At 32.1% G+C, this 13,456-nt stretch overlaps 1 protein-coding gene across 1 annotated transcript in view; it reads right to left on the reverse strand.

The window, feature by feature from the left end:
- LOC145307135 (uncharacterized) overlaps positions 1-12,872 on the reverse strand; it is a 69,381-nt gene extending 56,509 nt beyond the window's left edge. Inside the window, exon 1 of the mRNA XM_080149494.1 lies at positions 12,846-12,872. Coding sequence (XP_080005620.1) covers positions 12,846-12,863 — 18 coding nt within the window. The 5' untranslated portion in view covers positions 12,864-12,872. The remainder of the gene's footprint in view (positions 1-12,845) is intronic.
- Between the last annotated feature and the right edge of the window lie 584 nt (positions 12,873-13,456).

Genomic DNA, 13,456 nt, shown 5'->3' on the forward strand with positions numbered 1-13,456 from the left:
TCAAAATGACATTATATGTACAATGAAACTTTTGAAAGATTCTCATTGCTCATAATACAAAAAAACAATATCAAGTTATGTCGCCTAGACACAAAATTAAAACCTTATCTTTGTCAGAAACTTAGATTGCCGGTAACTGATTACATTTTTACAATAAAAACACCACATTGCATAGTCAAAATCTCTGAAAAAAAATTTGGATGCTGTGAGTATTGGTGCAAAAAATATGACGTAACAAAAAAAATTAGCCAATGAGAGGCTGTTATTGACCAATGGTAAAATTTATAGTGGCCTCTCATTGGCTAATTTTTTTTGTTACGTCATATTTTTTGCACCAATACTCACAGCATCCAAATTTTTTTTCAGAGATTTTGACTATGCAATGTGGTGTTTTTATTGTAAAAATGTAATCAGTTATGTTATTGACCAATGGTAAAATTTATAGTGGCCTCTCATTGGCTAATTTTTTTTGTTACGTCATATTTTTTTTGCACCAATACTCACAGCATCAAAATTTGGTTTAAATTGTGTTTGTAAACAAAAAATCAAAGCAGAAACAAATGAAACTAATGCAAGCTCAGCTGTTATTGGCTGTTGAGCTGATTCAGTCCTCTGATTGGCAGGAAATAATGCATTACTCTCAGTACAACACAAGTTAAACATAATTTTTTTAATGAACGCCCCCCCCCCATCCGTTTTTTTCTCATTTCCTGTGTAGGAAAGATAAAGAGCCCAAACTGCGTGACTTTTTAAGTTGTGGTATGACACATAACTGAGAGTTGGAATTTATTGAATATCTCTATCCTGGCGGGCACAGGATGCCAGCAAACCTGGCAGCGTCATCCAGGTAAAGAGCAAAAATTATTTTTTTGACTCAAACAAAGCATTTTATCTTACTAAAATACTAAAATATCTTCTAGTAGTACATACTCATATAAAATATATGTATTCAAGTCAATTTCAGGTTCCAGGTATGATCCTGCAGGTCCTGATCCTCCAGGTCTCCAGAAATCCTTAAAGGAATCCTGCAAGAAATACCACGCTTTAACTGCTGAAAGACTGCCACAAGTAGACCAAATACCCCAAATTTGAAGCCTTCAGCTTCTATAACAAAAAAGTTCTAAGCATTTTAAAATGACAATTTATGTACAATGGAAATTTTGAAAGAATTGCAATGCTCATGTTGAAAACTTTAAAATTAAACTACGTGGCCTAGAAACAAAATTATAAGCTTATTTTTGTCATAAATTTAGGCAACCAGTAACTAATTATATTTTTACAATAAAAATACCAATTTTTATAGTCAAAATCATTAAAAAAAATTAAGTTTTACTTGCGTTGTACCGAATGTACTGTAGCCAATCAGAAGGCTGAATCAGCTTAACAACCAATCACAGCTAAGCTTGTATTAGTTTACCCCTTTGTTTCCGCTATGATTTTCGTTTAAAAATGCAATTTAAATCGAATTTTTTTCATAGATTTTGACTATGAAATGTTGTGTTTTTATTGTAAAAATGTAATCAGTTACAGGCAATCTGAGTTTCTGACAAAGATAAGGTTATAATTTTATGTCTAGGCAACGTAATTTAATATTGTTTTTTCTTTTATGAGCATTGGAAATCTTTCAAAAATTCCATTGTACATAAAATGCTATTTTGAAATGCCTAGAACTTTTTTGTTATTGAAGCTGAAGGCTTATAATTTGGGGTATTGGGTCTTCTTGTGGCAGTCTTTCAGCAGTTAAAGCGTGTTATTTCTTGCAGGCGTCCTTTAAAAGGCTCTTGTGGCCGCAATTTTTTACTTAGAGACTTCAAATTTTAAACTTAAGCTTTTCTTACATGTCTACATAAAGATCCGCCGCTGTTTTCCCACCGACCACCAACTGCGGCGGCTGGCAGTTGCTTAGTACAGCTGCGGCCGCTGAAATTCATACTTTGATATTTTTAATATAAAATTTACATAAAGATAAACATTTTCTGCAAAAAAAAATGTTCTTTTAGCTTCAAAAATAAGAAGATTACAGCCGTTTGAAATTTTTTATTTAAAAAAGGACCTAAAAACAAAGGTTGTTAAATAAAAGAGTGAAGGAAGCGAAAATTGACTTGGACTTACAAAAGGTCGGAAATTCATTATCAAACAGGGGACTTGCACAAAAAAATTTAGTCTTCTAGCTCTAACAGGAACTGAGATAATAAGGGAGGGCGTTGAACGCACCCCCCACCTCCGACTGATTAAGGTGCGGCAAGGGGCCCGACTGTTAGGGGTTAAGTACCCCTAAAAAATTAAAACCCAGGTTGTTTACCATATATTTTGTTTTTTGGGGGGTTGGGCTATCCCACTCCCCCAGAAAATGGCTTAAAACCACTAGAGGACCAGTAGGTATATTCCCTGAAGAGTAGAGCTCAATCGGTTCAGCAGTTACTGAGATCTTAAGCTTCAGACGGACAGACATCAAGCTACTTTATATAGATATACTATAGCTCAGGTTATAGTTATACAAAGAGAAAGGTGTTCAGAAATTGATAGATAGATAAATTGATATATATGTATACAGAGTATATATAGTATATTAATATTATGTAACTAACCATAATTATTTGCATGGTTGACATCAGCTCCATGTTCTAGAAGCATCCTCACTGTTTCTGTGTTTCCAAACTGTGCTGCATTCATAAGACTTGTCTTACCTATATATAAATATATTTGTTCCCTTATATATTCTTTAGTTCAGAGTACAGTTACAGATATACAGAGAGAGGTATACAGAAATAGATAGATATGTAAATGAATATATAGATAGTTAGATAGAATATACTAAAGATATACTATATATTAAAAAAATACTATGTAACTAACCCTCATTATCTTTAATGTTGACATCAGCTCCATAGTCTAGAAGTAGACTGACTGTTTCTGTGTTCTCACCCATTGCTGCATACATAAGACTTGTGTAACCTAGATATAAATATATTAGTTACATTATATATTCTTTAGTTCAGAGTACAGCTATAGATATACAGAGAGAGGTATACAGAGATAGATAAATATGTAAATGAATATATAGATAGTTAGATAGAATATACTAAAGATACACTATATAGTAAAATAATATTATGTAACTAACACAACTTATCTTTATTGTTGACATTGGCTCCATGTTCTAGAAGTATTCTGACTACTTCTGTTTTTCCATACTGTGCTGCAACCATAAGACTTGTGTAACCTGGATATAAATATATTATATACATTATATATTCTTTAGCTCAGAGTACAGTTATAGAGATATACAGAGAGAGGTGTACATAGATAGATAGAATATACTAAAGATACATTATATAATTATAGTATAATAATATTATGTAACTAACCATAAATATCTTTATGGTTCACATGAGCTCCATGTTCTAGAAGTAGTCTGACTACTTCTGTGTTTCCATTCTCTGCTGCAGCCATAAGACTTGTTCTTCCTAGATATAAATATTTTAGATACATTGTATATTTTTTTGTTCTGAGTACAGTAATAGATATACAGAGAGCCGTGTAAAGAGATATATAGATAGAAATAGTCGACTATAGATAGATAGATAGAATATACAATATATAAATATAGTTTAATAATATTATGTAACTAACCATCATTAGCTTTATTGTTGACATCCGCTCCAAGTTTTAGAAGAAGTCTGACTACTTCTGTGTTTCCATACTGTGCTGCCCTCATAAGACTTGTCATTCCTAAATATAAATATATTATATACATTATATATTCTTTAGCTCAGAGTACAGTTATAGATATACAAAAATATGTATGTAGAGAGATAGATATAGATAGATTGAAAGATAGTAAGATAGATAGAGAGATAGTTAAATATATAGATAAAAAGATATATAGGTATCTACAGGTAGATACTTAATCCAGACAAAATAAGAACTGGCATTGTAGGCCAACAAAATAATCTGATGTAGACAAGGTTTTTATGTGCATTCAGAACGAGCTATATTGATAGAGACTGTAAATAAGAAAATTTCTCATCAGATTATCAAACCTTAACATCATATTATTCATATAATCTCAAAGATAGGGCAAAACTTTCTATTGTTTCCTTAAAAAACGGCTTTTTCCGCCGATTTTTATTATATCCAAGATTGGGGAAAAAATTTCCAGACTATATAAATGTGCAGTTAATTGTCTTTTTTTTCATTTTATAGCTAAAACTAAACTTTTTGACATAGTTCTCTATTTTTCCTAACAGTTAAGCTGACTATTAAAGTGATCACGAAGCAATTTGGAATTTCTTAATTATTTAGAATTATCTCAAAAAACGCGCGGCTAGAGCTAACTACACATGGAAGAACACACTTCTTTGTAGAAAATATATTTCGCTTTATTCAAGCCTTCTCAATTCTATAAAATAATAACCATATTTGCAAAAATTCTTAAGAAAACAACAAGCTTCATACTAGTTAAAATTAATATAAGTTTAACAAAAAACAAGTTAAAAATATTAAGAACTTTGAAAAAAAGAATTTTTAAAAACAAAATAAAATCCAAATCTTTTTACTTTGAAATATGGTGTACCTAATTGTTTGAGAGTTTATGTACAACTGAATTATTTATTGTAATGGAAGGGGGGGGGGGGAAGGGTTAGCAGATGAAAATTGGCGGTCAAACTTTTCAACAGTGGTAAGAATTTATACAACAACAAGGAAGAAAATATTCAAAATTTTGGTTGGGTTAGCATTTTTTAAAAAAATATTGCAATTTGCAAGTCAAATAGGTATAAATTATGTTACAAGAAAAAACAACATGTATTAGCAAAATTTACTTTCATTAACAAAAATATATAACAATAACAATAATTTTAAATTTTTCTGTTCAGCCCCAGGTGCTTTGTTTCAAATTTATTGATGAAGAAGGATTCTCGACATTTTCTGTACATGGCTGACTCCTGCCTGCAATTTTCTATAACAGATACTTTCATGTTGAGTTTTCATTTTGAGATCTGACACAATCTAAATGTTGTTTGAATCTTTCTTTAAGCTGTTTCCCCGTTTCTCCTACATACTGTGTGTATTTGCATTCCCTCCTATCACATGTTATAACATAAACGAGATTTTTTGTAGAGCAGCTGACTGGTGTAGAAATAGGTACCTTAAAATTATTTGCTGAGCTGTAGACAACTTTGGCTTCACGGACATGAGGGCAGGAGGGACAGTTAGGTAGGTTACATCTCTTCATACCTTTGACACTTCTTTTTTCACGTTCAGGTAGCTTTGATTTCACCAATATTTCCCGGAGAGAGCTGTGTTTAGGCTGACGATATGCAATTAAAGGTGGTTCTGGAAATATCTTTTTCAGTCTCTCATCCTTTACCATTATTTTCCAACCTTGTTTTAGGATTGTGCTGATTGAAGGTAGAGCTGGATGGAAAGTAATAACAAATGGTATTCTCTTGGTTGATACTTTAACTTTCTTTTCCAAGGCCGCATTTCTATCAATATTTAGAGCCTTGGCAATAGCACCATTGATTATCTGTAGGTTGTAGTTTCTAGAAAGAAGCAGTTGTTTAAGTTCATCTAGTCGTTGGATTAGTGTGTTTTTTTCAGAACATATTCTTACTAGTCTGTAACATAAGCTGAAGGGAATATTTTTGGTAATGTGTGCAGGATGTGCTGATGTTGGCAACAGGTACTGGCAACGGTCTGTAGGTTTTTTATAGATATCTGTGACCAAGGTTTTGTTTTTGATGGTAACTAATGTGTCCAGGAAAGGTATGGATCGGCTTGAGTGGCAGAAGCAGTCATGTTCAAATCCAGCAGGATAGGTACAAGGGAAAGGACAGGTGAACGAACTTGTAAATTTAATTGTGGGGTGGAGTGTATTGACCAATTCTAAAAACATTTGTAGATTCTCCACACTGCCTCTCCAGATCATAAACAGGTCATCCAAGAATCTTTTCAGTAAAATTAGGGGATTTCTGCCAGCTGCCACTTGCCTTGCTAGATTTTTTATCTTGACATCTATACTATGCATCATTATTGTTGCATAGTTTGGAGCACAAGCCGTGCCCATGGCTGTGCCACAAGCTTGCAGGAACAGAGATTTGTCAAATTCAAATATATTACATGGTTTTAGAGAGATGTAGTATTACAGATAAATTCAGTATAATTTTTGTTGTCAATGTTGTGTCAAAGTGCCTCAATAAAATGATCCTTATAGATGTTTAAAAATTTAATATGTATAGTCTAAATATTTTTAAAAGTTTTTCATTGATATTATAATTACCAAAGAAGACCATTAGAGCCCCATTAAATCCACAAGCAATCAATTGGGCTGTGAGGTGAAAGGGCTTTCATTGATGTTCCCATTTCCCCATCATAAGTTGGTATTTTAGAAATTAAATAATTCATCCATACCTCTTCTGAATGCAAATAAAAGGCTTTAGTATGGAAAAAAAGCATGAGGTACTCTAAAATGAGAAGAAACAAATCATGTAAATGCAGTGCCCTTTTAAATCTTTATGCCATATATTGCTTTTAAAGGCAAAAATGCCTTCTTGTTAGGTTCCATTTAATCATTACTTTAGAAAGCATCATTTAATACTCCTCTGGTCAGATTATACATAAATGTTCCTGCTTTTAAATTACCCAATGATTTAGAGTATGCTTCCATATATTTACCATTAAAAGGGACCCTTCAACATTGCCTATTCCTCCTCTCAAACATCATACTATCTTGTAAGGAAATACTTGTACAATTGCTATTTAATTTCATAATGGGCTATATTTGTATATTCTATGATGATTTAAGGGTGCCTTCAACTAGGGGAAGGCAGTTCAACATTTAAAGTACAAAATGTAAAGAGGTATACAGTATGACCCTCGAAAAAGTATTTTTTAGCATCTGCAGCCCATATTTATCAACGAATTATTAAAAAATGTATATTTTCTTGTTCTCTATAGATTTCCACATAAGTAGATATAAAAATATTTTTTTACCTCCAATAACACCGGAGATTTTTAGAGCTAAAGTTTTGAAAAAGTGACTGAGAAAAAGAATTTTTTTTTGTTTCTCATAATTTTTGGATGGTTATATTATGTTTTTCTGGTAACTGAATAGTGATATACATAGAAAAACAAGTTAACTAATTATTTCTTTTTATCCCATCAAAAAATATTAATTTTTAATGGCAAAAAGTACTACTAAATGAATTGATTATTTGCAAATTTCAGGTTATTTATTTACCCTTATTTGAACACAGTAATAGTGTCTGACTGATTATGACGTAACAAAAAAAATTAGCCAATGAGAGGCCACTATAAATTTTACCATTGGTCAATAACGGCCTCTCCTTGGCTAATTTTTTTTTGTTACGTCATAATCAGTCAGACACTATTACTGTGTTCCCCTTATTTATAAAAAGGATTAATTATGACAGTTGCTCCGCCCCCTTTTCTGACATCTCAATCATTTAATAGAGGGTTAATTAAGCTTTTTAGACTAAAAAATCATTTTGTTGTAATTTTATTTTCTTTATAACTTTTTTGTTATTAAAGTTAGGATTATAAAACAAAAACAATTTTCCTGCTATATTCATAAAGACTTATTTGGTTTTTAAATCTAAAACAATTTTGCTTAATAAGTAAGTTTTTCAAAATATCATTTAACTAAAAAGACTCAAAAAATATGTGTAAAAAAATGCTTTTAACTTAAAACCTAATTTTTTTATTTCATTTTTGTATAAAAGTTTAGTAATTATACATCGGCAAGAGTTGGTCTTATAAGGATATCTGGTCTGTGTTGGTCGTGGCGTCCGGTCAAAGTTGGTTAGGTGGCACCAAAATTAGAAAAAAATCCAAAAAAATCTTAATTTCTTCATTATGACTTTTGTGTCTAAGATAGAGACCTAAATTTTTTTTTTGTGAATACTGGGATATCAATGAACATCTGAGAATAGTGGTGTTATGACCGTTTGACCGCTTCCTCACCGATTTTATGACCAATTTTTGTCCCGCTTTTACTATAAACTTACATTATGTATATAGTGGCTTCTATTACAGCTAGAGACCTAAAAACTTTTGTAGTACATCCTTGAGCAATAATAAACTTCCGTGAGTAGTAAGGTCATGACTGTTTGACCACTCCTTGACCTATTTTTGACCGATTTTCTATTTTCTACCTGTAATTTTGCTTTTTTTAAGCTGCCAGCTGCCGAATTTTAAAACAGCTTTAGACCAAAAAAATTTTTTATGTAGTCTTTTATTGTGATCAGAAACAGATAAAAATATTAATTGTTGCTGCTAACCGCCGTTTTACTGCCATAACCGCCGAAAATAGCAGTTTCCATTATTTGCCGTTTTTTGGCGATGGTCAGAAAAAGTAATTTTTTTGTTATAAAAAAATAAAAGTTTGTCCTAAAATTTGGTGATCCCAGCTTTTAAATTGGCTGCTCTATAGCTGTTTTAATATTTAGCGGCTAAGGAGCGGTCTGACTGCTATGACTAGAAAAAGTAATTTTCTTTAAAAATACACATAAACCACCAGAAAACATTTTTATGTCTCTAACTGTAACAGGAACCGAGATATAGGGGGGGGGGGGTCAATATGACCCTCCCCCCCCCCCCCCAATCTATTAATGTGGGAATTGGAGCCCGAGCTGTAAGGCTTAAGAGAAATCTGTGCCAACAAATCTAAAAGTTTGTTTTACACATAATTGTGTAAGTTAATTTTTTTGGGTACTGTAGCAAATTTAAAAATAGAAGTTTTAAGGCACTTTTTATAACAAATTTAGCAAATTTGTTGTCATAATTCTAAATAACTAAGTAATTGCTTCGTGATCACTTTAACCCTTACAGATCGGGGGGGGGGGGTCATATTGACCCCCCCCTCTAGTTTTTTCAATGTCATTTTTTTTGTAGGTAAGATGGAGAGCTGTGACTTCATGACTTTTATGTTTAGTAATTATGCGTCGGCAAGAGTTGATTTTATTAGGATATCTGGTCTGTGTCGGTCGTGGTGTCCGGTCAAAGTCGGTTGGGTAGCACCAAAATTTAAAAAAATTCTAAATAAATCTTAATTTCTACATTATGACTTTTGAAACCTAAATTTTTTTTGGTGAATACTAAGATATCAATGACCTTATGAGAAAAGTGGTGTTATGACCGTTTGACCGCACCCTGACCGACTTTTTGACCGATTTTGTCCGGCTTTTACTACAGACATATATCATGAATATCGTGGCTTCTATTACAGCTAGAGACCTATAAATTTTTTTGGTAAATTCTAGAGCAACAATAAATAGATAAAAATATTAATTGGCGCCGCCAACCGCCGTTTTACCGCCGTAACCGCCGAAAATAACGGTTTCCGTTATTTGCCGTTTTTCGGCGATGATCAGAAAAAGTAATTTTTTTGTTATGAAAAATAAAAGTTCGTCCTAAAATTTGATCATCCTAGCTGCAAAATTGGCCGCTCTACAGCTGTTTTAAAATTTAGCGGCTGGCCGCTAAAAAGCGGCTAAGGAGCGGCCTGACCGCTATGACTAGAAAAAGTAATTTTCTCTAAAAATACACATGAACCACCAGAAAAAAATTTTACGTCTTTATCTGTAACAGAAGCCGAGATAGAGGGGGGGGTCAATATGACCCCCCCCCCGATCTATTAAGGTGGGAATTGGGGCCCGAGCTGTAAGGGTTAAAAGCCTCTTATATACAGAACAAATTGTTAAAAAAATATGTCTAGAAATTTATGTGTTTTTGTATTATACTAATCAATCCCACAGAGAGAGAGAGGGGGGGGGGGAATGGGCTGTTTATTACACTAGTCTTATAATAACATTTTCTCATTTGTTGGCTTAACAACTTTGGGGACTTTAGTAATTTTGATTGGTTGGATCATTAAGTTGATTGTCTAAACGTTTTAAACACAAATTTTAATCTACTGAAGTATAATCATGGTTGGGTATGTACATCATTTTATCGGTCATTGTCTTATACCTTTAGATCAATCCAATGAATAAAAACAGTAACAAAGCCTTTTCACTCCACAGGGGGAGCATAGGCCGCTGATAATTTGTCAGTGTTTCTGTAACAATATGGCTTTTTATGGATTTATGTTGCGCATCTGACATAGCAGCAGTAGGAATCATTTTTAACATCTTTAGATATGACGCTGTGTCAGACAGAGATTTGAACCTATCACCTTCCCAACAACCAGTGGATGCGCTACGTGTTGAGCCAACATAATAGCCTACCATAATAGTTTCTCTCTTCAATATCAGATCCCGCATCCAAAAACTTGATAACTTCACCAGCAGATCCTGTTTCTACTGCTTCTAATAAATCTAAACAAAATGATTTTTAATTAACATTGTACCTTATTGTAATAGGAATCAATATTCCAAAAGTCAAATAAATATCATAATTATATTATATCACATAAAAATTTATTGCTTCTAGTAAATCTGAACAAATTGATTTTTAATTGACTTTATACCTTGTTGTAATATGAATCAGTTTTCTAAAAATCAAATGAATAGAATAATTATATCACATAAAAATTATTGCTTTTAATAAATCTGAATAAACTGATCTGTAATTTATAAATAAACAAGGATGACAACATCCATAAAAGCAAAGCAAAGCAAACAAACCAACATGAAAGGACGCCTGCAAGAAATACCACGCTTTAACTGCTGAAAGACTGCCACAAGTAGACCTAATACCCCAAGTTTAAAGCCTTCAGCTTCAATAACAAAAAAGTTCTAGGCATTTAAGAATAGAATTTAATGTACAATTTTGAAAGATTAACAATGCTTAAAAAAGAAAAAACAATATTAAATTACGTTGCCTAGACACAAAATTATTATCTAAATGGGGTGTTTTGTTTTTAGGTAGGGTTTTATTAGAGGCATGGCAGCCCATGAGGGTTAGTTTTTAGATTTGCGCCTTGCAGGGTTAAAGCCATCCACATGGGTTAGGCAAAAAAGAAAACAATTCATTTTATAAATAGGGGTTGGGGTAAGAATAATTCGAGAGAAAGCACAATAAAACAGGGATCTAAAGGGATAAGACAAAAGCAGATAAATTGATTTACATCGCCAATGATTATACACAAAATTATACCCGTCTGTTGATTACAATTAGTAGTAAAAACGTTTGGACACTCAACTAAATAAACCAAAAAATCAAAATTTAATAAGTTCCAAAGGTTGTTTAGTCAACAAATAAGAAAATGTTATTATAAGACTTTGGGGACTAGTATAATAAACAGCGCAATTCCCCCACCTCCCTGACAATAAAATCTCACTTTTAGCTTTGGATAAGCATCCTCCAACATATAAGCCTTCTCCAACATATAGCAGCAAACAAACCTTAAATATTTTCTTTTTAATTTTATCGTATTCATTCGAAACTGATTAATATCCAGTGGATTAGAACTGGTTCTCATCCATACGAAAAAACTATGTTTATCATTGTATTATATCCAGTTTTCTAAGAATATAAAAATCTACAATCATATGATTAAAATCAGTTATTTAGCCCATGCCTTCGGCATCTTGGAGTTAAAAAAAACTGGTTTTAATCTTTTAATTGTACATGTTATATCCGCAGAAAGCTGTTTATAATACAATGTGCAAAATAACTATTATATACTTAACTAACATATACAGAGTTATAGCCAAATACAGAATAAATTAACGGGTCCATTTTATATATATAAAGGGTATTTAAAGAGAAATTGATTTTTGAAAAATTATGAATGCAAAAATTACTAATTTAAATTTTAAATGTCCACAACAACATAACATAACGTTATTCAACCATCTAAAATGTCTGAAGTGCGAAGATTTATTCTGATAAAGTATGACCCTAAAACGACACCCCACTGGGCTCTTTTTTGTGAAGTAAAACATGATTTTTTGCAAAAATGAAATTAGATTAAAGAGATTACTTCCCACCTCAGATGTCCATTAAAAACACAGGAACGGCAAAAATCATCAAAATTGATACATAAACAGTCTTTCCAAAATTTTTTATGTGCTAAATTAAAGACAAAGTTATTGAAAATCCATTTCTCTTAAAAGACTTTTTATATTTAATCCTTTATACTAATTTTAGATTAAATTTCCTCCCCCCTCCCCCCCCCCAAAAAATGTAATTATATTTTTTTGGGGGGGAGGGAAATTTTCTAGGGGAGATTTCTTTTCGGAGGGTAGTTGTACCCTCCGATAAAATGGCTATAAACCTTCTTGGGACCTATGATAAGCAACACTGTAAAGGAGAATCCTATATGTTCAGCAGTACTGGGATTCTTTGGTACAAACAGACAGACAAAAAAACATCCTTTTACAATATAATTAGGATATATATAGATAGATAGATAGAAAGATAGAAAGATAGATAGATAGATAGATAGATAGATAGATAGATAGATAGATAGATAGATAGATAGATAGATAGATAGATAGATAGATAGATAGATAGATAGATAGATAGATAGATAGATAGATAGATAGATAGATAGATAGATAGAAAGATAGATAGATAGATAGATAGATAGATAGATAGACCCATGCAAAATATTTTTTTACTGGTACAAACACTGCAAAGTTTTAAAATCTGCCAAAAAAAAAACTTTTTTTAAAGCTTTTGTACCATCTCAATTTTAAAGATTTAACAAAATTTCAATTCTAGTGTGTCGATATAAACCTGAAATTTACCAAAATTATAACATATGAAGGTATAGCAAGTAATAAGAAAACGTTATTATAAAACTTTGAGGACTAGTGTAATAAACAGCCTATAGTCCTCCCTCTTTCTCTGGATGTAACTATAGTAATACTTACAAAGCTAAATGTGTTCATGATGACAAACGCCACAAAACTGATTTTAGGTCCGAGTACTTGAATCCTAGTAATTTCTCTCTATTTCGTTTTTCTGGTAATTCACCAGGTTAAAAATAGAAAGTGACTACTGGTATATGGTCCTACTTGACCTAGTACTGAAGAATTTGGGTGGTGGTGCGTGCGCGTGTGTGTACTTGTGAGCGCGCGCACGTGTGTGTGTTTGAAATTGTATGAATAGTTTTGAGGACACTAAAAAAACCAGGGATCAAAGGGATAAGACAATGGCTGATAAATTAATGTACATTCTCAAAGATGATAAACAAAATTATCCCTTCTGAAGATTATAATTAGTGGTTGAAACGTTTGAACACTTAACTTAATGAAGCAATTAATCAAAACTCACATAAGTCCCCAAAGTTGTAAAGACAACGAATAAGAAAACGTTGTTATAAAACTTTAGGGACTAGTGTAATAAACAACCCATTGTCCCCTATCAAGTATTTTATAGATTATTGCTTTATTTCCAAAAAGTTTTATAACATTTTCTTATTCATTGGCTTAATAGTGTCCAATCCTTTTCACCACTAATAGTATATAAGGGGTAATTTTGT

This window comes from Acartia tonsa, chromosome 15, assembly GCF_053477335.1.
Source record: "Acartia tonsa isolate MP-2025a chromosome 15, ASM5347733v1, whole genome shotgun sequence".
Taxonomy (NCBI): Eukaryota; Metazoa; Arthropoda; class Copepoda; order Calanoida; family Acartiidae; genus Acartia; species Acartia tonsa.